This window comes from Molothrus ater, unplaced genomic scaffold, assembly GCF_012460135.2.
Source record: "Molothrus ater isolate BHLD 08-10-18 breed brown headed cowbird unplaced genomic scaffold, BPBGC_Mater_1.1 matUn_MA100, whole genome shotgun sequence".
NCBI lineage: Eukaryota > Metazoa > Chordata > Aves > Passeriformes > Icteridae > Molothrus > Molothrus ater.
Window position 1 is genome coordinate 2,757 of NW_023416561.1, and position 27,975 is coordinate 30,731.

The following is a 27,975-nucleotide window of genomic DNA, read 5'->3' on the forward strand; positions in this document are numbered from 1 at the left end:
GCGGCCGCCATCTTGTCGCGGAGGAGCCGAGCGGAGCGGGCGGGACCCGGCGGCGGGGCCTGGACAGCGACATTGGTGCGGGGCCGGCGGCGAGCCCGGGGCTCTTTGGGGGCTGCCCTGGGCTGCAGGGGCGCGGGGAGGCGGCTCTGGGGCCGGCCAGTGCGGCCCCGCCTTGCGGGAGCCGGCGCCGGGCCTGAAGGGGCCGGGGGGAAGCCGTGAGGGGGAACCGCCCCCCCTCCCTCACACCGGGACCCTCAGGATGGGGAGCGCGGGTGGAACCGCGACCCCCGCTCTGGGACCCCCGGGGATGGGGACCCCCCTGGGTGGGACCCCCGGGGATGGGGAACCCGCCTCGGTTAATGGGGAAGCCCCGCAAGGGAGGCCCCGGGGGCGGGATCGCCCCGGGATGGGACCCCCGGGACCCCCCGGTGCTGGGAGCGCTCTCAGGGGCGGGGGGCGGTGCCGTGTCTGGGTCTGGGGGTGCTGGTGTGGTCTGATGTCCCTCAGTGCCACCTCGCTGTCCCCAAGTGTCCCTCCCCACCCTTCTGTGTGTCCCTCCATCCCTGCGTGTCGCCCTGTCCGTCCCCGGTGTCACTGGGGCGGTGACAACCAATGGGACAGCGCGGGGGCTGTCGCACCTGGTGGCCCCACCCGTGACCCCATTCAGCCGGTGTCACCGTCTGTGTCACCTGTTGTCACCCTCCCTGTCCCCGCTGTCACCTGGTGTCACCCTGCATCACCCTCTCCATCCCTCCTGTCTCTCATTGCCACCTCCGGTGTCACCTGGTGTCACCTCCAGCATCATCCCCTGTCCCTGGTGTCACCTCTCGTCACTTTATGTGTCGCTGCATCCTGTTCAGTGCCACCCCTGTGTGTCACCCCTTGCTCTTGGTGACCTCAGGGCACCACAAATGTCACCTCTTGCCCCCAGCCTCACCCTGTGTCTCTCCCAGTGTCCCTGCTGTCCCCAGCACTGTCCCCATGTGACCCTGCCTGGCTTCTGTCCCTGTTCCCAGATGTCCAGTTCGCTGCTGTCCCTGGATGTCCCCAGATGTGCCCTGACCCCATCCTTGTCCCCAGATGTCCAGCTCCCCTCTGCCCATGGATGTCCCGACCCCCTCTTTGTCCCTGTGTGTCCCCTGACCTGTCCTTGTCTCCAGGTGTCCCCAGCTGTCCCTTGATGTGTCCCTATCCCCATGTGTCCCCTGACTGTCTCTGTCCCCAGCTGTCCCCTGACCTGTCCCCAGATATCCCCTGACCTGTCTCCCAACTGTCCTTGTCCCCAGCTGTCCCTGACTGTCCCCAGCTGTCCCCAGATGTCCCTGACTGTCCCCAGCTGTCCCTGATGTCCCGGACTGTCCCCAGCTGTCCCTGATGTCCCTGTCCCCAGCTGTCCCTGATGTCCCTGACTGTCCCCAGCTGTCCCTGACTGTCCCCTGATGTCCCTGATGTCCCTGTCCCTGTCCCCAGATGTCCAGCTCCCCGCTGTCGAAGAAGCGCCGCGTCTCTGGGTCAGAGCCACCGACGGGCTCCAGCCGTGCCCCTGCCCCCGCCGTGTCCCCGAGCGTCACCCCCGCCAACGTGAGTGCCACCAACCCCCCCGAGTGCCACCGACCCATCCTGAGTGCCACCAACCCCCCCTGAGTGCCACCAACCCCCCCGAGTGCCACCGACCCCTCCTGAGTGCCACCGATGCCCCCTGAGTGCCACCAACCCCCCTGAGTGCCACCAACCCCCCTGAGTGCCACCAACCCATCCTGAGTGCCACCAATGCCCCCTGAGTGCCACCAACCCATCTTGAGTGCCACCAATGCCCCCCGAGTGCCACCGACCCATCCTGAGTGCCACCAATGCCCCCTGAGTGCCACCGACCCCCCCTGAGTGCCACCGACCCCTCCTGAGTGCCACTGTCCCATCTTGAATGCCACCAACTCACCCTGAGTGCCACCAACTCCTCCTGAGTGCCACCAACGCCCCCTGAGTGCCACCAACCCATCCTGAGTGCCACCGACCCCTCCTGAATGCCACCAATGCCCCCTGAGTGCCACCAATGCCCCCTGAGTGTCACCAACCCATCCTGAGTGCCACCGACCCATCCTGAGTGCCACCAATGCCCCCTGAGTGCCACCAACCCCTCCAGAGTGCCACCAACCCATCCTGAATGCCACCAACCCCCCCCGAGTGCCACCAATGCCCCCTGAGTGCCACCAACCCGCCCTGAGTGCCACCAACCCCTCCTGAGTGCCACCAACCCCTCGGGGACCCTGGACCACCCACAGGGGCTTTGTCACTCTCTGGGCATTGTCTGGTGTCATTGTCACCTCAGAGCTGCTGCTGGGGGCGTGGTGTCACCTGGTGTCACCTGTGGGTCTTGGGGCTGTCCCTCGATGTCCCCTTACTCTGCTCAGGGTCATTTCCTGTTCCTCTTTGACTTGGGGGTGACATTTGTCCCCAAATGGGCGGTGTCACCCACAAGGTGTCACCTGTGGGTCTTGGTGGTGGCACATGTCCCTTAATGTCCCCTCAGTCCATTCAGGGTCACTTTATACACAATGCTTTGGTGACAATTATTGTCCTTTGCTGTCCCTCTCTTTGTCCTGAGGGTGACATTTGTCCCCCAGGTCCCCAATGTCCCCTCAACAATGGGCACCTCAACAATGTCCCCTCAACAATGCCACCCTGCCATCCCTGCTGTCACCCCCTGCCACCCCTTGGGGGTCCTGCTCCCTGTCCCAGGGTGTCACAGCACCCGTTGGCACCCTCAGTGTCCCCGTGGTGACACCGCTGTCCCCTGTGTCCCCAGGGAATGGCGAAGAACGGGGCCGAGGCCGAGATCGATGAGGGGCTCTACTCCCGCCAGCTGTGAGTGAGGGGGACATGGGGGGGACATTTTGGGGTCTCCAGGGGGGTTTTGGGGTCCCCAAGGGATTTGGGATCTCCACAGACTTGGGGGGCTCCCTGTGGAGTGGGCGAGTCCTGGTAGTTTGGGGTTTCTCCATGGATTTGGGGTTTCCCATGGATTTGAGGTTCCCCCATGGATTTGGGGTTTCCCCATGGATTTGGGGTTTCTCCATGGATTTGGGGTTTCCCCATAATTTGAGGTTTCCCCATGGATTTGGGGTTTCCCCATAGTTTGAGGTTTCCCCATGGGTTTGGGGTTTCCCCATGGATTTGGGGTTTCCCCATGGGTTTGAGGTTTCCCATGGATTTGGGGTTTCCCATGGATTTGGGGTTTCCCCATGGATTTGGGGCTTCTCCACAGTTTGAGGTTCCTCATGGGTTTGGGGTTTCCCCATGGATTTACGTTTTCCCATGGGTTTGGGGTTTCCCATGGATTTGGGGTTTCCCCGCAGTTTGGGGTTTCCCCCTGGAATTTGGAGTTTCCCCCATAGTTTGGGGTTTGCTCTATGGGTTCTGGGGTCCCCATGGATTTGGGGTTCCCTGTGGATTTGGAGTTTCCCCCATAGTTTGGGGTTTGCTCTATGGGTTCTGGGGTCCCCATGGATTTGGGAACATCCCATAAATAGGAATTTTCTTGGGAATTTTTATAAATTTAAGGGATGAAATGGGATCTGCCTGAATTTGGGTCTTGCAGCCTTGAGGGGTTTCCTTGGGACTTTTGGGGTCCCGTTGAGTTCTTTGGGTTCCCACTGAGATTTTTGGGTTTCCCATTGAGTTCTTTGGGATTTCATTGAGATTTTTGGGTTTCCCATTGAGTTCTTTGGGTTCCCATGGAGATTTTTGGGTTTCCCATTGAGTTCTTTGGGCTCTCATTCAGATTTTTGGGTTCCCATTGAGTTCTTTGGGATCCCATTGAGTTCTTTAGGATCCCATTGAGATTTTTGGGTTCCTGTTGAGTTCTTTGGGATCCCATGGAGATTTTTGGGTTCCCGTTGGGTTTTTTGGGATCTCATTGAGATTTTTGGGTTCCCATTGAGTTCTTTGGGTTCCTGTTGAGTTCTTTAGGATCCCATGGAGATTTTTGGGTTCCCGTTGAGTTCTTTGGGATTTCATTGAGATTTTTGGGTTCCCATGGAGATTTTTGGGTTCCCGTTGAGTTCTTTGGGATTTCATTGAGATTTTTGGGTTCCCGTTGAGGTTTTTGGGATCTCATTGAGATTTTTGGGTTCCCATTGAGTTCTTTGGGTTCCTGTTGAGTTCTTTGGGATCCCACTGAGATTTTTGGGTTTCCCATTGAGTTCTTTGGGTTCCCATGGAGATTTTTGGGTTCCCGTTGAGTTCTTTGGGATCTCATTGAGATCTTTGGGTTCCCATTGAGTTCTTTGGGATCTCATTGAGATTTTTGGGTTCCTGTTGAGTTCTTTAGGATCCCATTGAGATTTTTGGGTTCCCGTTGAGTTCTTTGGGATTTCATTGAGATTTTTGGGTTCCTGTTGAGTTCTTTAGGATCCCATTGAGATTTTTGGGTTTCCCATTGAGTTCTTTGGGTTCCCATGGAGATTTTTGGGTTCCCATGGAGATTTTTGGGTTCCCATTGAGTTCTTTGGGATCTCATTGAGATCTTTGGGTTCCCGTTGAGTTCTTTGGGATCCCATGGAGATTTTTGGGTTCCCATGGAGATTTTTGGGTTCCCGTTGAGTTCTTTGGGATCCCATTGAGATTTTTGGCTTTCCCATTGAGTTCCTTGAGACCCCACTGAGATTTTTGCTGTCCCAATGAGGTTTTGGGGTTTTTTTCTTTCGACTTGAACTGAGGAGACTTCCTCCGACCTTACCGAATTCCCCGTGACTTCTGAGTTCCCATTTCATGTTTTTGGGGTTCCCATTGATATTTTGGGGTTTTTTTTCCCCCCCAGGTACGTGCTGGGCCACGAGGCCATGAAGCGCATGCAGACCTCCAACGTTCTGGTGTCGGGGCTGCGGGGCCTGGGCGTGGAGGTGGCCAAGAACCTGGTGCTGGGGGGGGTCAAATCTGTCACCCTGCACGACCCCCACCCCGCAGCCTGGGCCGACCTGGCCTCCCAGGTGGGTCCCTGCTTGGGCTTTTCCTGGGCTTTTTTTGGGGTTTTTTTTCTTGGGTTTTTTTTATCCTGAATTGTCGTTAATTTGCCGCGTTTGGGTGGCGGAGTTTCTTGTGGGCGTGAGGGGATTTTGGAGGGAGGGATTTGGGGTGGTTTGGGGGGGATTTGGGGGGTGTTTGTTGGGGTTTTGGGGTGGTTGGAGGGGTTTTGGGGGTGTTTGGAGAGGTTTTGGGGGTGGTTTGGGGTGTTTTTAAGGAGGTTTGGAAGGGTTTTGGAGGTGTTTGGGGTTGGTTTTGGGGTTGGTTTTGGGACTGTTTTGGGGATGTTTTTGCGGCATTTTTGGGGATGTTTTTGGGGTTGTTTTGGGGACGTTTTGGGGTTTCTGATCCTCATGCCCCCCAGTTCTATCTGTGAGAGGAGAACATGGGGTGTTTGGGGGATGGTTTTGGGGTTGGTTTTGGGCTGTTTTGGGGTTGGTTTTGGGGCTGTTTTGGGGTTGGTTTTGGGGATGTTGTAGGGACGTTTTTGGGATTGTTTTGAGGACTTTTTGGGATTGTTTTGGGGCTGTTTTGGGGTTCGTTTTGGGGCTGTTTTGGGGGTTTTTTTGGGCTGTTTTGGGGTTGTTTTTGGGGCTGTTTCGGGGTTGTTTTGAGGATGTTTTAGGGATGTTTTTTGGGGCTGTTTTGGGGTTGTTTTTGGGGCTGTTTGGGGATTGTTTTGAGGATGTTTTAGGGATGTTTTTGGGATTGTTTTGGGGATGGTTTTGAGGTCTTTTTGGGGTCCTTTTGGGGCTGTTTAGGGGTTTCTGACCCCCATTCCCCCCAGTTCTACCTGCGGGAGGAGGACATGGGGTGTTTTGGGGGTGGTTTTGGGGATGATTTTGGGGTTGCTTTGGGGATTTTTTGGGGTTGTTTTGTGGATGTTTTGGGGTTGTTTTGGGGATGTTTTGGGGGGGTTTTTTTGAGGATGTTTTGGGGTTGTTTTGGGGATGTTGTTGGGGACGTTTTTGGGATTGTTTGGGGGATTTTTTGGGATTGTTTTGGGGATGTTTTTGGGGTTCCTGACCCCTCCTTCCCCCCAGTTCTACCTGCGGGAGGAGGACGTGGGGCGCAGCCGGGCCGAGGCGACGCTGCCGCGCTTGGCCGAGCTCAACTCCTACGTGGCCGTGAGCAGCACCCGGGAGCCGCTGTCCAAGGAGCTGCTGGGCACATTCCAGGTAACCTGGCACAGGTGTGCCCACCTGGGCACAGGGGTAACCCCCAGGTGTGCCCCCTCAGACAGGTGTGCCCACCTGGGCACAGGGGTGTCCTCTCAGATATACCCACCTGGGCACAGGGGTAACCCCCAGGTGTAACCCTCAGACAGGTGTGCCCACCTGGGCACAGGGGTGTCCTCTCAGATATACCCACCTGGGCACAGGGGTAACCCCCTCAGACAGGTGTGCCCACCTGGGCACAGGGGTAACACTCAGGTGTGCCCACCTGGGTACAGGTGGCCCAGATAATCCAGGTGGGTGGCCCAGGTGAGCACTCAGGTGAGTGCCCAGGTGGGTGCCCAGATTCCCCAGATGAGTGCCCAGGTGAGTACCCAGGTGAGAGCCCAGGTGAGCGCCCAGGTGAATGCCCAGGTGGGTGCCCAGGTGAGTGCCCAGGTGTGCGCCCAGGTGTGTGCCCAGGTGAGCACCCAGGTGAGTGAACACCCAGGTGAGTGAACACCCAGGTGTGTGCCCAGGTGAGCGCCCTGGTGAGTACCCAGGTGAGCGCCCAGGTGAGTGCCCAGGTGAGCGCCCTGGTGTGTGCCCACATGAGTGCCCACGTGAATACCCAAGTGAGTGCCCAGGTAAATTCCCACGTGAATACCCAGGTGAGTGCCCGGGTGAGTGAACACCCAGGTGAGTGAACACCCAGGTGTGTGCCTAGGTGAATACCCAGGTGTGTGCCCAGGTGAGCGCCCTGGTGTGTGCCCAGGTGAGTGAACACCCAGGTGTGTGCCTAGGTGAATACCCAGGTGTGTGCCCAGGTGAGCGCCCTGGTGTATGCCCACGTGAGTGCCCATGTGAATACCCAGGTGTGTGCCCAGGTGAATACCCATGTGTGTGCTCAGGTGAGTACCCAGGTGAGTACCCAGGTGAGTACCCAGGTGAGTGCCCAGGTGTGTGCCCAGATTCCACAGGTGAGCACCCAGGTGAATACCCAGGTAAATGCCCACGTGAATACCCAGGTGAGCGCCCAGGTGAGCACCCAGGTGAGCGCCCAGGTGTGTGCCCAGGTGAGTGCCCAGGTGCCCTGTCCCACAGGTGGTGGTGCTGACCAACTCCCCGCTGGAGGAGCAGCTCTGGGTGGGCGATTTCTGCCACAGCCACGGCATCAAACTGGTGGTGGCCGACACGCGCGGGCTCTTCGGGTGAGGGGCACCCCCACCTGGGGGCGTTCGGGGTCCCTTTTGGGGTGGGTCCTTTTGGGGTCCCTTTTAGGGTGGGTCCTTTTTGGGGTGGATTCCTCTTGGAGTGGATCTCTTTTGGGGTGGATCTCTTTTGGAGTGGGTCCCTTTTGGGGTGGGTCCTTCTGGGGTGGGTCCTTTTTGGGGTGGGTTCTTTTGGGGTGGATCTCTTGGGATGGGTCTCTTTTGGGGTGCATCCCTTTTGGAGTGGGTTCCTTTTGGGGTGCATCCCTTTTGGGGTGGGTTCCTTTTGGGATGAGTCTTTTTTGGGGTGTGTCTTTTCTGGGGGGTCCCTTTTGGGGTGGGTCCTTTTGGGGTGGGTTCTTTTAGGGTGGGTCCCTTTTAGGGTGGGTCCTTTTGGGGTCCCTTTTGGGGTGGTTTCTTTTAGGGTGCATCCCTTTTGGGGTGGATCTCTTTTGGGGTGGGTCTCATTTGGGGTGGATTCCTCTTGGGGTGGGTTCCTTTTGGGGTGGGTTCTTTTAGGGTGGGTCCCTTTTGGGGTGGGTCCTTTTTGGGGTAGGTTCTTTTACGGTGGGTCACTTTTGGGGTGGATTCCTCTTGGGGTGGGTCTATTTTGGGGTAGGCTCCTTTTGGGGTGGGTCCCTTTTGGGGTGGGTCCCTTTTTGGGCTGGGTTCTTTTAGGGTGGATCTCTTTTAGGGTGGGTTCCTTTTGGGGTGGGTCCCTTTTTGGGGTGGGTTCTTTTAGGGTGCATCCCTTTTAGGGTGGATCTCTTTTGGGGTGGGTTCCTCTTGGGGTAGGCTCCTTTTGGGGTGGGTCCTTTTTGGGGGAAATTTTGAGGTGTGTCCATGTTGGGGTGGGATTTTTAGGGGAGTTTCTTTCTGAGGTTGATTTTTAGGGGATTCTTTTCTGGTCTGGGATTTTTGGGGTGGGATTTTGGGCCGGATCCTTTTTGGGATGTGGATTTTAGGCTGGATTCCTTTAGGACAGGATTTTTAGGGGGGTTCCTTTTTTGGGAGGGAGGATTTTAGGACGTTCCTTTTTAGGGTGGGATTTCGAGTTGGGATTTTTGAGGGGGGCATTTTAGGACAAATCCCTTTTTGGGGGCGGGGGGGATTTTTAGGAGATTCTTTTCTGGGATTGCACTTTTAGGGTGGGGATTTTGGGCTGGATCCCTTTTGGGGTTCAGCACTGACCCCTTTCCCCCCTCACAGGCAGCTGTTCTGCGACTTTGGGGACGACATGGTGGTGACAGACCCCAACGGGGAGCAGCCCCTCAGTGCCATGGTGTCCATGGTCACCAAGGTACAGGGAGGGGACAGCTCGGGGTGTCCCCAGGGGTGCAGGGAGGGGACAGCTCGGGGTGTCCCCACACGCCTGTCCTGGGGATTTTTGGGGTGTCCTGGTCCCCTCAGCACCTTCTGGGTGTCCCCAAGGGGGTTCCTGGGTGCCCCTCAGCACCCCTTGTGTCCCCTCAAGGGTGTCCTGGTCCCCTCAGCACCCCTTGTGTCCCCCTGTGTCCCCTCATGTCCCCCAAGGGTGTTCCTGGGTGTCCTGGTCCCCTCTGGGTTCCTGGGTGTCCCTCTGTCCCCTCTCCATGTCCTGTGTCCCCAGGCCTGGGGAGGTCCCTTGTTGTCCCCCCCATGTCCCCTGACTGTCCCATGTCCCCAGCGCTGTCCTGGGGAGGTCCCTGGGTGTCCCCCCCGTGTCCCCTCACACTGTCCCATGTCCCCAGTGTTGTCCTGGGGAGGTCCCTTGGTGTCCCCCCGTGTCCCCTCACACTGTCCCTTGTCCCCAGGGCTGTCCTGGGGAGGTTCCTGGGTGTCCCCACCATGTCCTGTGTCCCCAGTGCTGGCCTGGGGAGGTCCCTGGGTGTCCCCCTGTGTCCCCTCACACTGTCCTGTGTCCCCAGGAATTTCCCGGGGAGGTCCCTTGGTGTCCCCCCTGTGTCCCCTGATTCTGTCCTGTGTCCCCAGGGCTGTCCTGGCGAGGTTCCTGGGTGTCCCCCCGTGTCCCCAGTGTTGTCCTGGGGAGGTCCCTTGGTGTCCCCCCTGTGTCCCCAGTGTTGTCCTGGGGAGGTTCCTGGGTGTCCCCCCCATGTCCCCTGACTGTCCCATGTCCCCAGTGTTGTCCTGGGGAGGTTCCTGGGTGTCCCCCCCATGTCCCCAGGGCTGTCCTGGGGAGGTTCCTGGGTGTCCCCTCCATGTCCTGTGTCCCCAGGCCTGGGGAGGTCCCTGGGTGTCCCCCCCATGTCCCCTGACTGTCCCGTGTCCCCAGGGCTGTCCTGGGGAGGTGACCTGCCTGGACGAGGCGCGTCACGGCTTCGAGACGGGCGACTTTGTCACCTTCACGGAGGTGGAGGGGATGGAGGAGCTGAACCGCTGCGGGCCCGTGGAGATCCGGGTGCTGGGTGAGCCCTGCTTGGGGGGGCCTCACCTGGGGGTCCTTTTTGGGGTCTCTGAGGCACCTGGGGGTCCTTTTTGGGGTCTCTGAGGCACCTGGGACTGTTCTTAGGGGGTCTCTGAGGTACATTTGGGTCCTTTTTGGGGTCTCTGAGGCACCTGGAGCTGTGCTGGGGGTGTGTCTGAGGTACCTGGGACCCATTTTGGGGTCTCTGAGGCACCTGGGGGTCCTTTTTGGGGTGTCTAAAGCACCTGGGACTGTTCTTAGGGGGTCTCTGAGGTACATTGGGGTCCTTTTGGGGGTCTCTGAGGCATCTGGGGTTCCTTTTTGGGATCTTGGAGGCACCTGGAGCTGTGCTGGGGGTGTGTCTGAGGTACCTGGGGTCCTTTTTGGGGTGTCTAAAGCACCTGGGACTGTTCTTAGGGAGTCTCTGAGGTACATTGGGGTCCTTTTTTGGGGTGCCTAAGGTACCTGGGGTTCCTTTTTGGGGTCTCTCAGTCACCTGGGGCTGTCCTTAGGGAATCTCTCAGGCACCTGGGGCCATTCTTGGGGTGTCTGGGTCCCTTTTTTGGGGTGCCCCAGACCCCTGGGTCCCTTTTTTGGGGTGCCCCAGTGACACCCCCGTGTCCCCAGGGCCGTACACGTTCAGCATCGGGGACACCAGCGGCTACGGGGACTACGTGCGGGGTGGCATCGTCACCCAGGTCAAGATGCCCAAGCACATCCACTTCGTGAGTGGCACTGGGAGGCACTGGGAGGCACTGGGAGGGCACTGGGAGGGCACTGGGAGGGATTGGGGGGCACTGGGAGGGCACTGGGAGGGCACTGGGGGGCTACTGGGTTATACTGAGCTATACTGGGTTGTACTGGATTGTATGGGCCTGTGCTGGGTTATACTGGTGTATACTGGGTTATACTGGTGTGTACTGGGTTATACTGGTGTGTACTGGGTTATACTGGGCTGTATAGGGTTATAGGAAGTTATACTGGGTTACACTGGGCTATACTGGGCTATAGGGGTTTATACTGGATTATACTGGGCTATACTGGGCTATAGGGGTTTATACTGGGTTATACTGGGCTATATGGGTTTATACTGGGCTGTGCTGGTTTATACTGGTTTGTGTTCAGCTATACTGGGTTGTACTGGATTATACTGGGCTATACTGGGCTATAGGGGTTTATACTGGGTTATACTGGGCTATATTGGGTTGTACTGGGCTGTATTGGGTTATAGGAAGTTATACTGGGTTACACTGGGCTATACTGGGCTATAGAGGTTTATACTGGGTTATACTGGGCTATACTGGGTTGTACTGGGCTGTATTGGGTTATGCTGCGTTGTACTGCATTATATTGACTTGTACTGGTTTATACTGGGATATATTGGGTTATACTGGATTATACTGGGTGCTGTTGAGTTATACTGGATTGTACTGGGTAGCACTGACTTATACTGGGCTCTACTGGTTTATACTGGGCTATGCTGGTCTATACTGGGTTATACTCAGCTATACTGGTTTATACTGGTTTACACTGGGCTGTTCCCCCCAGAAACGGTTGCGGGACGTGCTGCCAGGGTACTGAGGTGTACTGGTTTATACTGGGATATACTGGGTTGTACTGGTTTATACTGGGCTATACTGGTTTGTACTGGTTTATACTGGTTTACACTGGTGTGTTTTCCCCAGAAACGGTTGCAGGACGTGCTGCCAGGGTACCAAGGTGTACTGGTTTATACTGGGCTATGCTGGGTTATACTGGTTTATACTGGACTATACTGGTTTATATTGGGTTATGCTGGGCTATAGGGGCTTATACTGGGCTATACTGGTTTATACTGGTTTGTACTGGTTTATACCGGTTTACACTGGTGTGTTTTCCCCAGAAACGGTTGCGGGACGCGCTGGCCGAGCCCGAGATGATGGTGACGGATTTTGGGAAGGCCGAGAGGCCCTCGATGCTGCACTGGGCGTGGCAGGGCCTGCACCGCTTCCTGCAGCAGCACGGCCGCGCCCCGCGGCCCCGCCACCAGGTGGGGACACCAGGGGGACAGCGGGGACACCGGGGGGACAGCAGGGTGTGGGGACGTTGGGGACATGGAGGCCACCGTGACACACGGTGTTCCTGGGGCCCTGGCACCAGCTGGTGACACTGGTGATGTTGAGGGACATGGAGGTCACCATGACCTGCCCCAGCAGTGTCCCTGGGGCCCTGTCACTGGTGGCACTGGGGACATTGAGGATGTTGGGGACATGGAGGTCCCCATGACCTGCCCCATCATGGCCACCCCCAGGTGGTGACACTGGGGACATTGAGGGTGTTGGGGACCTGGAGGTCACCATGTCCTGCCCCATCATGGCCACCTGCAGCTGGTGACATCGGGGACATTGAGGGTGTTGGGGACATGGAGGTCACCGGGGCCCCACCAGAATTTGGGGACATCAGAGGGCTTGGGGGTGGTTGGGGCTTGGAGGGACATTGGGGACATGAAGCCACCGTGTCCTGCACCAACAGGGACCCCCACCACGGTCCCCTTATCTCTTGGGGACACTGGTGACCTCATTTGGGGCTGCCACAGATGGTGGAGTGGCCTTTGGGGACTCTGAGGCCATGGAGGCCACCAAGCCCTTCTCGTGGGCCATCCCCAGCACCACGTCCCTGTCCTTGTCCCCATCAGGGTGACGCAGCCGAGGTGGTGGCCCTGACCAAGGAGGTGGCGGCGGGGGCCGAGCTGGACGAGGAGCTTGTGCGGGAATTGGCCTTCCAGGCCACCGGCGACCTGGCCCCGGTCAACGCCTTCATCGGCGGCCTGGCCGCGCAGGAGGTCATGAAGGTACCGTGTCCCCGTGTCCCCAAGGCCACCTGGGGCTGCTGTCCCTGTGTGTCGCAGCTGGAGCCGCTCAGCTGGCCCTGCCTGGGGTACCAGACTTGGTGTCCCCTGGTGTCCCCTGGGTCACTGTGGTGTCCCTAAGGTGCTCACTGGGGTTCCCCCGAGGTCGCTGCCTTGTCCTTGTCCCGTCCCTGACATGTCACTTGAGATGTCCCTGGTGTGTTCCCCAGAATTTCCCTGTCCCCGATACTTCCCTGGCTGTCCCTGTCCCTGACTGTCCCTAGGCTGTCCCTGTCCCTGACATATCCCAGAGCTGTTTGTGATGTGTCCCTGACTGTCCCCAGGCTGTCCCTATCCCTGACGTGTCCCCAGGCTGTCCCTGTCCCTGACATGTCCCCGGGCTGTCCCTGTCCCTGACTGTCCCCAAGCTGTCCCTGTCCCTGACATGTCCCTGGGCTGTACCTGTCCCCAGGTTGTCCCTGTCCCTGACTGTCCCCAGGCTGTCCCTGTCCCTGACTGTCCCCAGGCTGTCCCTGTCTCTGACGTGTCCCCGGGCTGTCCCTGTCCCTGACTGTCCCCAGGCTGTCCCTGTTCCTGATGTGTCCGCAGGCTGTCCCTGTTCCTGACTGTCCCCAGGTTGTCCCTGTCCCTGACTGTCCCCAAGCTGTCCCTGTTCCTGATGTGTCCCCAGGTCGTCCTTGTCCCTGACTGTCCCTGACGTGTCCCTGGGCTGTCCCTGTCCCCAGGCTGTCCCTGTCCCTGACTGTCCCTGACGTGTCCCTGGGCTGTCCCTGTCCCCCAGGCCGTGTCAGGGAAGTTCACGCCCATCACGCAGTGGCTTTACTTCGACGCGCTCGAGTGTCTGCCCGAGGAGAACCGCGACACGCTGCTCACCGAGGAGCAGTGCCGGCCGGTGAGGGGACACGGGGACACCTGGGGACACCTGGGGGACACCTGGGGGCTGGGGGACACCCCTGGGGGCTGAGGAGAGCCGCGACATGCTGCTCACTGAGGAGCAGTGCAGGCCGGTGAGGGGACACACCTGGGGGACACCTGAGGAGCATTACCAGCTGGTAAGGGACATGGGGACATTTGGGGACACCTGTGGGGGCTGGGGGACACTGGGGACACCTGGGGGACACCTGAGGAGAGCCGCGACACGCTGCTCACCGAGGAGCAGTGCCAGCCAGTGAGGGGACACCTGAGGGACATTCATGGGGGCTAAGGGACACATGAGAACTGCAGTGGGGGACACCTTGGCGGGACTGGGGGACACCAGGGGGGCTGCGGGTGTCACCCCTGGGTGCTGTCATCGTTGGGGGGACATTGCTTAGGGGATGCCCATTGGTCACCCCATTGGGGACAGCAGGTGGCGGCCACCCAGCACCCATGGGTGGTCATTCCGTGAGGACACAGCCATGGCTGCTGTCACCCCCCGCGTCCCCGTGGTGGCTCTGCAGCCGCGGGGGTGTCCCCTGGCAGGTGACACAGCCAGGTGACGCCGGTGTCGCGTCGTCCCCAGCGCAACAGCCGCTACGACGGGCAGATCGCCGTGTTCGGGGCCGAGCTGCAGGCCAAGCTGGGCGCCCAGAAGTACTTTGTGGTCAGTGTCCCCAATGTCCTCAAGTGTCCCCACCCACGTTCTCCATCGTCCCCGAGTCTCCTGTGTTGTCACCTCTTCCTCAAACGTCACCAAATTTCCCTTCGTGAATTTACCAAGCGTCGCCTCTCCCACACGCACGTCCCCAGCCCTCCTGGGCCACCCTAAGTGTCCCCATGTGTCCCTTAGGTGTCCCTTGGTGTCCTCACACGTTTCCTGATTGTTCCTTCAAGTCATCTGTATGTCCTCAATGTCCCTTGTGTCCCCATGCCCTGATTGCCCCAGAATGTCCCCTCACCCTTATCCCTTTCTCACCACATGTCCCCAACCCCACAGGCCACCTCGTGCTCTGTCCCCATATGTCCCCAACCCCACAGGCCACCTCCTGCTGTGTCCCCCCACATCCCCACATGTCCCCAATCCCATGGGCCGCCTTGTGCTGTGTCCCCACATGTCCCCAGCCCTGTGGGCCACCTCCTGCTCTGTCCCCACACATCCTCACATGTCCCCAGTCCCACAGGCCATGTCCCGCTGTGTCCCCACGTCTTCGCTTCTTCCCGCACACGTCCCCACGTGTCCCCAGCCCTGTGGGCCACCTCGTGCTTTGTCCCCGCATGTCCCCAGCCCTGCGGGCCACCTCGTGGCTCTGTCCCCACGTGTCCCCACGTGTCCCTGCCAGGTGGGGGCGGGGGCCATCGGCTGCGAGCTGCTCAAGAACTTCGCCATGGTGGGCCTGGGCTGCGGCCCCGAGGGCAGCGTCACCGTCACCGACATGGACACCATCGAGAAGTCCAACCTCAACCGCCAGTTCCTCTTCCGGCCGTGGGACGTCACGGTGAGGGCTGGGAGTCACCCAAGGGTTGGCCAACGTTGAGTTGGCTGCGCCAAGTGGGGAGGGAGGAGTTGGGGGGACAATGAGGGGCAGAGTTTGGGGGGGTCTGGAGAGGCAGAGCCGGGGGGGGGGTTGGGTGGCCACCCTTAAGATGGTGCCATTGAGTTGGCCAAGGTCAACGTTGAGTTTCATGCTTGGTGTCAAGGATTGAGTTTCGTGCTCAATGTCAGCGGTTGAGTGTCATACTCAATGTCAACACTTGAGTTTCTCAACCAATGTCAACAGTTGAGTTTCATGCTCAATATCAACAGTTGAGTTTCTTGGCCAATGTCACCTTTAGAGTTTCCTGGTCAACATCAACAGTTGAGTTTCTTGGCCCATGTCACCAGTTGAGTTTTGTGCTCATTAGTTTCTTGGCCAATATCAATGATCGAGTTTTGCATTCGATGCCAGGAGTTGAGTTTCTTTGGTCAACGTCAACAGTTGGTTTTTCTGGTTAATATCAATGACAGCTTTGTACTCAACGTCAACAGTTGAGTTTTTTGGCCAAAATCAATGATTGAATTTTGTGCTCAACGTCAACAGTTGAGTTTCTTGGCCAATGCCAATGGTTGAGTTTTGTGCTCAACGTCAATGGTTGAGTTTCTTGGCCAACGTCAACGATTGAATTTTGTGCTCAACGTCAACGGTTGAGTTTCTTGGCCAACGTCAACGATTGAATTTTGTGCTCAACATCAACAGTTGAGTTTCTTGACCAACGGTTGAGTTTCTTGGCCAATGTCAACGATTGAATTTTGTGCTCAACATCAACAGTTGAGTTTCTTGACCAACGTCACCGATTGAGTTTCCGAGCTGTGTCAATGCATTAGGGAAGGGGCGTGGCCTACCAGGGCGTGTCCCGAGGGGCGGGGCTCACCTCCCAGCTGTTCCCCGCCCACAGAAGCTGAAGTCCGAGCGGGCGGCGGCGGCGGCGCGGGAGATGAACCCGGCGCTGCGCGTCAGCAGCCGCACCGACCGCGTGGGCCCCGACACCGAGCGCGTCTACGACGACGACTTCTTCGAGGGGCTGGACGGCGTGGCCAACGCGCTGGACAACGTGGACGCGCGTGAGCACGGCGGGCTGGGCGCCACAGGGAGCTCGGGGGGGCTCTGGGGACCCTTGGGGGGCTGGAGAGACCCTTTGGGGGTCCCTCTTGGGGGGTATGGGGATCCTTGGGGGGCTATGGGGACCTTTGGGGGGTTATGGGGACCCTTGGGGGGCTATGGGGACCCTTGGGGGTTTATGGGGATTCTTGGGGGGCTGCCCCATAGCCCCTGCTTGTGCCTTATATCTGAGGGGTGCCCTCAGCCCCTGGGGGTGCTCCATATCAGAAGGTGCCCCATATTTGGGGGTGCCTCATACCTGGGTCCCCCACAGCCCTTGGGGTGCCCCATATTCACGGGGTGCCCCATAACCCTTAGAGATCTTAGGCAGCGTGTACTGTGGGGTATCCCATATCTGGGGGTACCCCATAGGCCCTGAGGGTGCTCTGGACCCCCTGGGCTGCCCCATAACTGCCCCCACACCCCCAGGCAGGGCTGTACATGGACCAATGCTGTATTTACCATAGGGTCTGCTATATCACCCTGCTCATGCCCCATATCTAGGGGTGCCCTACAGCCCTTGGGGGTGCTCTACACCCCCTGGCCGTGCCCCACACCCCCTGGGCTGCCCCATAACTGCCCCCACACCTCCAGGCAGGGCTGTACATGGACCAATGCTGTATTTACTGTAGGGTCCCCTATATCACCCTGGTCATACCCCATATGTAGGGTGCCCTACAGCCCTTTGGGGTGCCCTACACCCCCTGGGCTGCCCCATAACTGCCCCCACCCCCCCGGGCAGGGCTGTACATGGACCGGCGCTGCGTTTATTACCGGAAGCCGCTGCTGGAGTCGGGCACGTTGGGCACCAAGGGCAACGTGCAGGTGGTGATCCCGTTCCTGAGCGAGTCCTACAGCTCCAGCCAGGACCCCCCCGAGAAGGCCATTCCCATCTGCACCCTCAAGAACTTCCCCAACGCCATCGAGCACACGCTGCAGGTGCGTCCAGGTGTGCCCAGGCCTGTTTTGGGGTCACCTGCTGTGTCCCAGGTGGTTTTTTTGGGGGGGTTCCAGATGGTTGGGTGGTGTTTGAGGGGTCCTGGACAGCACAGGGGTGCTGTTTTAGGGCATCCCAAACTTTGTGTTTCCTGCTTTGGGGGGTTCTGGATCTGGGGTTGTGGTTTGGGTGGGTCTTGGACGCTGGAGTTGTTGTTTTGGGGGGCGGTGGACACCGGGTTCCCTGGTTTTTGGGGCTCCCGGGTTCTGGTTTGGGGGGCTCTGAACACTTGGGTTGTGGTTTACGGGGTGTCCTGGACACTGGGGTCCCATTTTGGGGGATCCCAGACTCAGTGTTCCCTGGTTTTGGGGATCCTGGACACTGAAGTGCCCATTTTGGGGGGTCTTGGACACCAGGGTTGTTTTTTGGGGGGTCCTGGACACAAGGGTTCTGTTTTGGGGGGTCCCCTGACACAGAGTTCCCTGGTTTTGGGAGTTCTGGACCTCGGGTTCTGGTTCTGGGGGTGTGGACACTGCACTCCTTGTTTTTGGGGGGGTCTGGACACCAGGGTCCCTGGTTTTGGGGCTCCTGGGTTCTGTTTTGGGGGGTTCTGGACACTTCAGTCCCCATTTTGGGGGGTTTGGATGCCAAGTTTTGGTTTGGGGGTGTCCTGGGCTCTCCAGTCCCTGTTTTGGGGTGTCCTGGGCACTCCAGTCCCTATTTTGGGGTGTCCTGGGCACTGCAGTCCCCGTTTTGGAGGTTCTTGGGCACTACAGTTCCCGTTTTGGGGTGCCCTGAGCACTCCAGTCCATTTTGGGGTGCCCTGAGCACTGCAGTCCCCGTTTTGGGGTGCCCCTGGTGCCAGGACCCCCCAGTGACCCCCCCGTTTTTGCAGTGGGCCCGTGATGAGTTCGAGGGGCTCTTCAAGCAGCCGGCCGAGAACGTGAACCAGTACCTGATGTGAGTGTGGGGGACGGGCCCCCCAAATCCCACAGGAGCCCCCCAAATCCCACAGGAACCCCCCCAAATCCCACAGGAGCCCCCCAAATCCCACAGGAACCCCCCAAATCCCACAGGAGCCCCCCCCAAATCCCAATGGATCCCCCCCAAATCCCACAGGAACCCCCCAAATCCCACAGGAGCCCCCCAAATCCCAATGGACCCCCCCAAATCCCACAGGAACCCCCCAAGGTTCTTGGAGTGGACCCTGTGACTCATTGAGAGCCCTCCTTAACTCTGTACCCCCCCTTTTCCCTGGAGACCCCAAATTCCTGGAGGGGACCCTGCACCCCCATAATCCCCTGTACCCCCATAAGCCCCTGCACCCCCTTTTCCTCCCAGGGACCCCAAGTTCCTGGAGCGCACCCTGTGACCCACAATCACCCCCTGTGACCCATTGTCACCCCCTGTGACCCATTGTCACCCCCTGTGACCCATTATCACCCCCTGTACCCCCTCTTTTCCCCCAGGGACCCCAAGTTCCTGGAGCGCACCCTGTGACCCATTGTCACCCCCTGTGACCCATTGTCACCCCCTCTTTTTCCCCAGGGACCCCAAGTTCCTGGAGCGCACCCTGTGACCCATTGTCACCCCCTGTGACCCATTGTCACCCCCTGTACCCCCTCTTTCCCCCCAGGGACCCCAAGTTCCTGGAGCGCACCCTGTGACCCACAATCACCCCCTGTGACCCATTGTCACCCCCTGTGACCCATTGTCACCCCCTGTGACACATTGTCACCCCCTTTTCCCCCCAGGGACCCCAAGTTCCTGGATCGCATCCTGTGACCCACAATCACCCCCTGTGACCCACAATCACCCCCTGTGACCCATTGTCACCCCCTGTGACCCATTGTCACCCCCTCTTTTCTCCCCAGGGACCCCAAGTTCCTGGAGCGCACCCTGTGACCCACAATCACCCCCTGTGACCCACAATCACCCCCTGTGACCCACAATCACCCCCTGTGACCCATTGTCACCCCTTCTTTCCCCCCAGGGACCCCAAGTTCCTGGAGCGCACCCTGTGACCCATTGTCACCCCCTGTGACCCATTGTCACCCCCTCTTTTCTCCCCAGGGACCCCAAGTTCCTGGAGCGCACGCTGCGCCTGGCGGGGACGCAGCCGCTGGAGGTGCTGGAGGCCGTGCAGCGCAGCCTGGTCAGCGACCGGCCCCGAGCCTGGCCCGACTGCGTGGCCTGGGCCTGCCGGCACTGGCACCGCCAGTACAGCAACAACATCCGCCAGCTGCTGCACAACTTCCCCCCGGGACAGGTGCGAGAGCGCTAATTACCTCGCGATTTAATTAATTACCTCATTAGCCATGATTAATGACGCTATTAACCCCATTGGTTACCTTGTTTACCCCCATTGCTTTATTTACCCAAAACTCATTTACCCCAACATCCGCCAGCTGCTGCCCAACTTCCCCCCGGGACAGGTGGGAGAGCCTTAATTACCTCGTTAGTCTAATTAATTATGTCATTCGCCCTGATTAATTTCCCTATTAACCCCATTAGTTACTTTATTTACCCCAATCCATTACCTCATTTACCCCAACATCCGCCAGATGCTGCACAACTTCCCCCCGGGACAGGTGCGACAGCCTTAATTGCCTCGTTAGTTAATTAATTGCGTCATTAACCCTGATTAATTCCCCTGTTTACCCCATTAGTTACTTTATTTACCCCAATATCCGCCAGCTGCTGCACAACTTCCCCCCAGGACAGCTTCAAGAGCCTTAATCACCTCGTTAGTCTAATTAATTACTTAATTCGCCCTGATTAATTTCCCTATTAACCCCATTAGTTACCTTATTTACCCCCATTGCTTCATTTACCCCAACCACATTTACCCCAATATCCACCAGATGCTGCACAACTTCCCCCCGGGACAGGTGCGAGAGCATTAATTACCTTGTTAGTCTAATTAATTACATCATTAACCCTGATAATTTGCCCCATTAGCCCTATAAGTTACCTCATTTACCCCAACCACATTTACCCCAATATTTGCCATCTGCTGCACAACTTCCCCCCAGGAAAGGTGGGACTGCCTTAATTAATTTGTTTATTTAAGTAATTACATTTTCAGCCCAGATTAATTACCCCATTAACCCCATTAGTTATCTCATTTACCCCAGTCAATTACCTCATTTACCCCAACAGCCACCAGCTGCTGCACAAATTCCCCCCGGGACAGGTGGGAGTCCCTTAATTAACTCATTAACCTGATTAATTACATTGTTAGCCCCAGTTAATAACCACAGTAACCTCGTTAGTTACCTCACTCCAATATCTGCCAACTGCTGCACAAATGGGAGAGCCTTTGTTGCCTTCTTAATTTAATCAATTACATCATTAGCCCTGATTAATTACCACATTCATCCCATTAATTACCTTGTTTACCCCATTGCCTCGTTTACCCCAATTAATTACCTTGTTAACCTATTAATTACCTCATTTACCCCAATACCTGCCAAGACAGGGGAGCACCTCTTGATTGCCTCGTTAATCTAATTAATTACCACGTTAACCTAAACAATCGGCTCATTAACTCCAATTAATAGCTCATTAAGCTCAATTAATGACCTCGTTAACCCTGATTTTCTCCCTCCCCCCCATAGAAAACGAACTCGGGGACCCTGTTCTGGTCGGGGCCCAAGCGCTGCCCCCACCCCCTCGTGTTCGACCCCGACAACGTGAGTGGGGTCACCTGGGGGGGAGGGGAGGGGACATCACCTGGGGGGCGGGGACATCACCTGGGGGGCGGGGACATCACCTGGGGGGGCGGGGACATCACCTGGGTCACCTGTGGGGGTGGGGACATCACCTGGGGAGGGTGGGGACATCACCTGGGGGGCGGGGACATCACCTGGGGAGGGTGGGGACATCACCTGGGTCACCTGGGGAGGGGAGGGGACATCACCTGGCTCACCTGTGGGGCTGGGGATGTCACCTGTGGGGCTGGGGATGTCACCTGTGGGGCTGGGGTTGTCACCCGTGTCACTCTTTGGGCCCCACCGTCCTAAAAATCATTTTTTGGGAGTTGTTGGGCATTGTTGGGTTCCAGTTTTTGGGTGCCACCCCTGCCTCATGGCTACCACCCCTGCCCCGTGGGTGCCACACCTGTCCCCCCTGGGTGCCACCTGTGCCCCTGTGGGTGCCAACTCTGTCCTGTGGGTGCCACACCTGTCCCCTCTGGGTGCCACCTGTGCCCCTCTGGGCGCCACCTGTGTCCCATAGCCCTTGCCCCTTTGGATGCCACCTGCCCCCCATGGGTGCCCCTCTGGGTGCCACCTGTCCCCTTTGGGTGCCACCTGTGCCCTTATGGGTGCCCCCCATGCCCCTCTGGGTGCCACCCGTGTCCCACAGCCCCTGCCCCTTTGGGTGCCGCCTGCCCCCTATGGGTGCCCCTCTGGGTGCCACCTGTGCCCCTGTGAGTGCCACCAATCCCCTCTGGGTGCCACACGTGCCCCGTGTCCCACAGCCCCTGCCCCTTTGGGTGCCACCTGCCCCCTATGGGTGCCCCCCATGCCCCTCTGGGTGTCACCCGTGTCCTGCAGCCCCTGCACCTTTGGGTGCCACCTGCCCCCCCGTGGGTGCCCCTTTGGGTGCCCCCCGTGCCCCTCTGGGTGCCACCTGTGCCCCTCTGGGTGCCACCTGTGCCCTGTGGGTGCCCCTAATCCCCTTTGGGTGCCACCTGCCCCCCCGTGGGTGCCCCTTTGGGTGCCACCTGCCCCCCTGTGGGTGCCCCCCGTGTCCCTCTGGGTGCCACCTGTGCCCTGTGGGTGCCCCCCATGCCCCTCTGGGTGCCACCTGTCCCCTCTGGGTGCCACCTGTGCCCCTGTGGGTGCCACCAATCCCCTCTGGGTGCCACCTGTGCCCCATGTCCCTCAGCCCCTGCCCCTTTGGGTGCCACCTGCCCCCCCGTGGGTGCCCTTTGGGTGCCACCTGTGCCCTGTGGGTGCCCCCCGTGCCCCTCTGGGTGCCACCTGTGCCCCTCTGGGTGCCACCTGTGCCCCGTGTCCCCCAGCCCCTGCACCTGGACTACGTGGTGGCGGCGGCGAACCTGTTTGCTCAGAGCTACGGCATCGCGGGCTCGCGGGACCGGGCGGCCGTGGCCGAGCTGCTGCGGCACGTCCGGGTGCCCCCGTTCGCGCCCAAGGCCGGCGTGCGCATCCACGTGTCCGACCAGGAGCTGCAGAGCGCCAGCGCCGCCCTGGGTACGGGACGGGGGCACTGGGACAGGGGCTGGGGGACTGGGAGCACTGGGACAGGGGCTGGGGGACTGGGAGCACTGGGAGAGGGGCTGGGGGCACTGGGACAGGGGCTGGGGGCACTGGGAGCACTGGGAGCACTGGGAGCACTGGGAGAGGGACTGGGGGCACTGGGGGCACTGGGAGCACTGGGAGCACTGGGAGAGGGGCTGGGGGCACTGGGAAAGGGACTGGGGGCACTGGGAAACTGGGAGAGGGGCTGGGGGCACTGGGAGCACTGGGAGAGGGGCTGGGGGTACTGGGAGCACTGGGAGAGGGGCTGGGGGCACTGGGACAGGGGCTGGGGGTACTGGAACAGGGGCTGGGGGACTGGGAGCACTGGGAGCACTGGGAGAGGGACTGGGAGCACTGGGACAGAGGCTGGGGGTACTGGAACAGGGGATGGGGGCACTGGGAGCACTGGGAGAGGGGCTGGGGGCACTGGGAGCACTGGGAGAGGGGCTGGGGGCACTGGGACAGGGGATGGGGGCACTGGGAGCACTGGGAGAGGGGCTGGGGGCACTGGGAGAGGGGCTGGGGGCACTGGGAGAGGGGCTGGGGGCACTGGGACAGGGGCTGGGGGTACTGGGACAGGGACTGGAGACACTGGGGGTACTGGGAGAAGGGCTGGGGGTACTGGGAGAGGGGCTGGGGGCACTGGGAGCACTGGGAGAGGGACTGGGGGCACTGGAACAGGAGCTGCAGAGCACCAGCGCCACCCTGGGTACGGGATGGAGGGACTGGGAGAGAGACTGGGGGCACTGGGAGCACTGGGAGAGGGGCTGGGAGCACTGGGACAGGGGCTGGGGGCACTGGGAGAACTGGGAGAGGCGCTGGGGGCACTGGGACAGGGACTGGGGGCACTGGGACAGGAGCTGGAGAGCACCAGCGCCGCCCTGGGTACAGGATGGAGGGACTGGGAGTACTGGGAGCACTGGGAGAGGGGCTGGGATACTGGGAGAGAGACTGGGGGCACTGGGACAGGAGCTGCAGAGCACCAGGGCTGCCCTGGGTATGGGATGGAGGGGGACTGGGAGAACTGGGAGAGGGACTGCAGAGTGCCAGTGCTGCACTGGGTACGGCACCAGGGCACTGGGGGATACTGGGAGAGGGGCTGGGGGCACTGGGAGAACTGGGACAGGGGTTGGGGGACACTGGGAGAGGAGCTGGGAGCACTGGGACAGGGACTGGGGGCACTGGGACAGGAGCTGCAGAGCATCAGTGCTGCCCTGGGTATGGGATGGGGGCACTGGGGGGCACTGGGTGAGGGGCTGGGGGCACTGGGGGGCACTGGGAGAGGGGCTGGGGGCACTGGGGAGCTGCCAATGCCACACTGGGCACAGGCTGGGGCCACTGGGTGTACTGGGTGTACTGGGGGCCTGGCAGTGCCACTGCAGGTGAGGGGCTGGGGGGTCCTCCAGGTGCCCAGGAGGTGCCAGGGGAGTCCCACAGGTACCCAGGGGGTGCCAGGGGAGTCCCACAGGTGCCAGGGGGTGCCAGGGGGGTCCCACAGGTACCATGGGGGTGCCAGGGGGGTCCCACAGGTGCCCAGGGGGTGCCAGGGGGGTCCCACAGGTACCCAGGGGGGTGCCAGGGGGGTCCCACAGGTGCCATGGGGATGCCAGAGGAGTCCCACAGGTACCCAGGGGGGTGCCAGGGGGGTCCCACAGGTACCATGGGGGTGCCAGGGGGGTCCCACAGGTACCATGGGGGTGCCAGGGGGTGCCAGGGGGGTCCCACGTGCGCCCCTCCCTCCCCACAGACGACGGGCGCCTGGAGGAGCTGAAGGCGTCGCTGCCCAGCCCCGAGGAGCTCCCAGGGTTCCGGATGTTCCCCATCGACTTTGAGAAGGTGGGTGCTGCCCCCCCCCCCCCCCCCGCCGGGTGCTGCCCCCACCTTGGGTGCCCCCTGCCCACCCTGGGTGCCCCCTGCCCACCCTCGCCCACCCCTGGCTGTCCCAGGACGATGACACCAATTTCCACATGGATTTCATCGTGGCCGCCTCCAACCTGCGGGCGGAGAACTACGACATCCCCCCGGCCGACCGCCACAAGGTGGGCACTGGGAGGGACTGGGAGCACTGGGGAGGGACTGGGGAGGGACTGGGGGCACTGGGGAGGGACTGGGGATACTGGGGAACACTGGGAGAGCACTGGGGAGGGACTGGGGAGAGACTGGGAGCACTGGGAGAGCACTGGGGAGGGACTGGAGGGTACTGGGAGCACTGGGGAGGGACTGGGGAACACTGGGAGCACTGGGGATGGACTGGAGGAGGGTTATTATGGGGTGCTGTGGGGTTTTTATGGGGTTTTTATGGGTGCTGGGGGGTGCTTTGGGGTATTCCAGTGGTTATTCTGAGGTGCTGTAGGGTTTTTATGGGGTTATTATGGGTGCTGGGGGGTGTTATGGGGGTTATTATGGGGTGCTATGGAGTTTTTATGGGGTTTTTATGGGTGCTGGGTGTGCTTTGGCATATTCCAGGGGTTATTATGGGATGCTGTAAGGTTTTTATGGGTTTTTTATGGGTGCTGGGGGGTGTTATGGGGGTTATTATGGGACGCTGTAAGGTTTTTATGGGGTTTTTATGGGTGCTGGGTGTGCTTTGGCATATTCCAGGGGTTATTATGGGATGCTGTAAGGTTTTTATGGGTTTTTTATGGGTGCTGGGGGGTGCTTTGGCATATTCCAGGGATTATTCTGGGATGTGTGGGGCACACACAGAACCCGTACAGACCCCACAGTGTCTGTGTGCCCTTTATGGTTCTGTGAGACACTCAGACTGATTTTTTGGGGCCATCCCCCAAACCCCCAAACCCTAAATCCCTTTTTGTTTTGTGTCTTTCTCCCCCCAGAGCAAACTGATCGCGGGGAAGATCATCCCGGCCATCGCCACCACCACGGCGGCCGTGGTGGGCCTGGCGTGCCTGGAGCTCTTCAAGCTGGTGCAGGGGCACCGCCGGCTGAGCTCCTACAAAAACGCCTTCCTCAACCTGGCCCTGCCCTTCGTGGGCTTCTCCGAGCCCCTCGCCTGCCCCCGCAACAAGGTGGGCACTGCCAGGGCCGGGGGGCAACGGCACCGGGGGGACTGGGGTGGCTGGGGGGTGGCAGGAGGGGGTTTGGGGTCAGAATGGGGCTGGGGGTGTGGGGAGAGGGGATTTGGGGTCACAGTGGGGCTGGGGGATGTGGGGAGAGGGGGTTTGGGGTCACAGTGGGGCTGGGGGTGTGGGGAGAGGGGGTTTGGGGTCACAGTGGGGCTGGGGGTGTGGGGAGAGGGGGTTTGGGGTCGCAGCGGGGCAGGGATCACTCCCAGAGGGGATTTGGGGTCACAGTGGGGCTGGGGTCACTCCCAGAGGGGATTTGGGGTCACAGTGGGGCTGGGGGGTGTGGGGAGAGGGGATTTGGGGTCACAGTGGGGCTGGGGTCACTCCCAGAGGGGATTTGGGGTCACAGTGGGGCTGGGGGGTGTGGGGAGAGGGGATTTGGGGTCACAGCAGGGCAGGGATCACTCCCAGAGGGGGTTTGGGGTCACAGTGGGGCTGGGGGGTGTGGGGAGAGGGGATTTGGGGTCACAGTGGGGCAGGGGTCACTCCCAGCAGGGATTTGGGGTCACAGTGGGGCTGGGGTCACTCCCAGCAGGGATTTGGGGATTTGGGGTCCCCCCATGGCTCTGACTGTCCCCACCGTGTCCCCAGTACTACGAGGTGGAGTGGACGCTGTGGGACCGGTTCGAGGTGCAGGGGCTGCAGCCCGACGGGCAGGAGATGACGCTGCGCCAGTTCCTCGCCTACTTCAAGGTACTGGGAGGGACTGGGAGGGACTGGGATGGGGGCAGGCAACAACTGAGGGACCCCTGACCAAGAGGGGAGTGCTGGGAAGAGGGCAAAGGTCACGCCCCTGTGGTGGCCGATGTCCCCAAGGCCATGGGTGCCCTGTGGTGGCCAATGTCCCCAAGGCCATGAGGTTCCTGTGGGTGCCCCATGGTGGCCGATGTCCCCAAGCCTTGCTGACCCCTGTGGTGGCCAATGTCCCCAGGGCCATGTGTGCCCCATGGTGGCTGATGTCCCCAAACCCTGCTGACCCTTGTGGTGGCCGATGTCCCCAAGGCCATGTGTGCCCCATGGTGCCCAATGTCCCCAAGGCCATGTGTGCCCCGTGGTGGCCGATGTCCCCAAGGCCATGTGTGCCCCGTGGTGGCCGATGTCCCCGTGTCCCCACAGAAGGAGCACCGGCTGGAGATCACCATGCTGTCCCAGGGCGTGTCCATGCTCTACTCCTTCTTCATGCCGGCTGCCAAGCTGCGCGAGCGCCACGACCAACCGTAGGGACGCCGGGGACACTGGGGGACATGGGGACACTGGGGGATGCTGGGGACACTGGGGACACAGGTGGGGTTGGAGGAAGGGCACAGCCTGCGGCAGGGACATGTCCTGGGGACAAGAACGCAGCCCTGAGGTGGGGGAAATGTCCCAGGGGTGGGGACAGGGCGTGGTGGTGTCCCCTCCATGTGTGCCCTGGCACTCCCTCCCTGTCCCCAGAGGATGATCCGTGTCACATCTCCCTGCCTGCCGTGTCCCCCGGTCTCCATACGCTGACAAGAGACCCCATGTCCCGGCCTTGTCCCCTGTCCCCTCAGGATGACAGAGGCCATGTCCCCCATGTCCCTGCAGGATGACAGAGACCAAACCCCATCTCCCACCCTGTCCCCCCAGGATGACCATGCCCCATGTATGTCCCTGCCATGTCCCCTGTCCCCACAGGATGACAGAGGCTGTCCCCCATGTCCCCTGTTCCCACAGAATGACTGTGCCCCATGTTCCCTGTCCCTGCAGGATGACAGAGACCCTACCCCCTGTCCCTGCCATGTCCCCCACATCCCCTGTCCCCACAGGATGACACAGACTGTGTCCCCTGTCCCTGCCATGTCCCCCCTGTCCCCACAGGATGACAGAGGCCGTGCCCCCTGTCCCTTCCATGTCCCCTGTCCCCACAGGATGACAGAGGCCGTGCCCCCTGTCCCTTCCACGTCCCCTGTCCCCACAGGATGACACAGACTGTGCCCCCTGTCCCTGCCATGTCCCCCCTGTCCCCACAGGATGACACAGACTGTGCCCCCTGTCCCTGCCATGTCCCCCGTCCCCACAGGATGACACAGACTGTACCCCATGTCCCTGCCATGTGCCCCCTGTCCCCACAGGATGACAGAGATCGTGACGCGGGTGTCCAAGAAGAAGCTGGGCCGCCACGTCAAGGCGCTGGTGTTCGAGCTGTGCTGCAACGACGACAGCGACGCCGACATCGAGGTGCCCTACGTGCGCTACACCATCCGCTAGGGGGCGCCCGGCCCCGCCCCTCCGCCCGGCCCCGCCCCCCGCACAGGCCACGCCCCGTCACGCCCCGCCCCTCTCCCATAGTCGTTGTTGTGTCGGCCCCGCCCCCTGGGTGGGGGCGGGGTCTGGGGGCGGGGCGAGGGCCCCGCCCAATAAACATAGACCTTGGCAAAAGGGGGGCGTGTCTGAGTCACGTGGCGCTGGCACGGCCGGCATGTGACAGCACAGAGGTGACAATTTACCCTATGGTGGCATCGCTGTGGCTGGCA

At 60.2% G+C, this 27,975-nt stretch overlaps 1 protein-coding gene across 1 annotated transcript; it reads left to right on the forward strand.

The window, feature by feature from the left end:
- Window positions 1-27,880, forward strand: UBA1 (ubiquitin like modifier activating enzyme 1). The gene is made up of 26 exons (XM_036405506.2): window positions 1-75; window positions 1,471-1,581; window positions 2,804-2,862; window positions 4,817-4,985; window positions 6,063-6,197; window positions 7,278-7,384; window positions 8,594-8,684; window positions 9,657-9,789; window positions 10,416-10,513; window positions 11,671-11,817; window positions 12,463-12,618; window positions 13,418-13,528; window positions 14,138-14,218; window positions 14,895-15,050; window positions 15,988-16,153; window positions 16,933-17,129; window positions 18,023-18,087; window positions 19,201-19,396; window positions 20,748-20,822; window positions 22,157-22,346; window positions 24,142-24,230; window positions 24,341-24,433; window positions 25,232-25,423; window positions 26,072-26,173; window positions 26,597-26,697; window positions 27,574-27,880. The coding sequence occupies exons 2-26, from the start codon at window positions 1,471-1,473 to the stop codon at window positions 27,707-27,709; spliced, it is 3,156 nt and encodes a 1,051-aa protein (XP_036261399.1). The 5' UTR covers window positions 1-75; the 3' UTR covers window positions 27,710-27,880.
- Window positions 27,881-27,975: the final 95 nt, after the last annotated feature.

Coding starts and splice junctions, on each gene's coding strand:
- UBA1 (XM_036405506.2), top strand. CDS start 1,471: ATGTCCAGCTCCCCGCTGTCGAAGAAGCGCCGCGTCTCTGGGTCAGAG. Junction 2,863..4,816: donor GGGCTCTACTCCCGCCAGCT/GTGAGTGAGGGG, acceptor TTTCCCCCCCAG/GTACGTGCTGGGCCACGAGG. Junction 20,823..22,156: donor TCGTGTTCGACCCCGACAAC/GTGAGTGGGGTC, acceptor CGTGTCCCCCAG/CCCCTGCACCTGGACTACGT.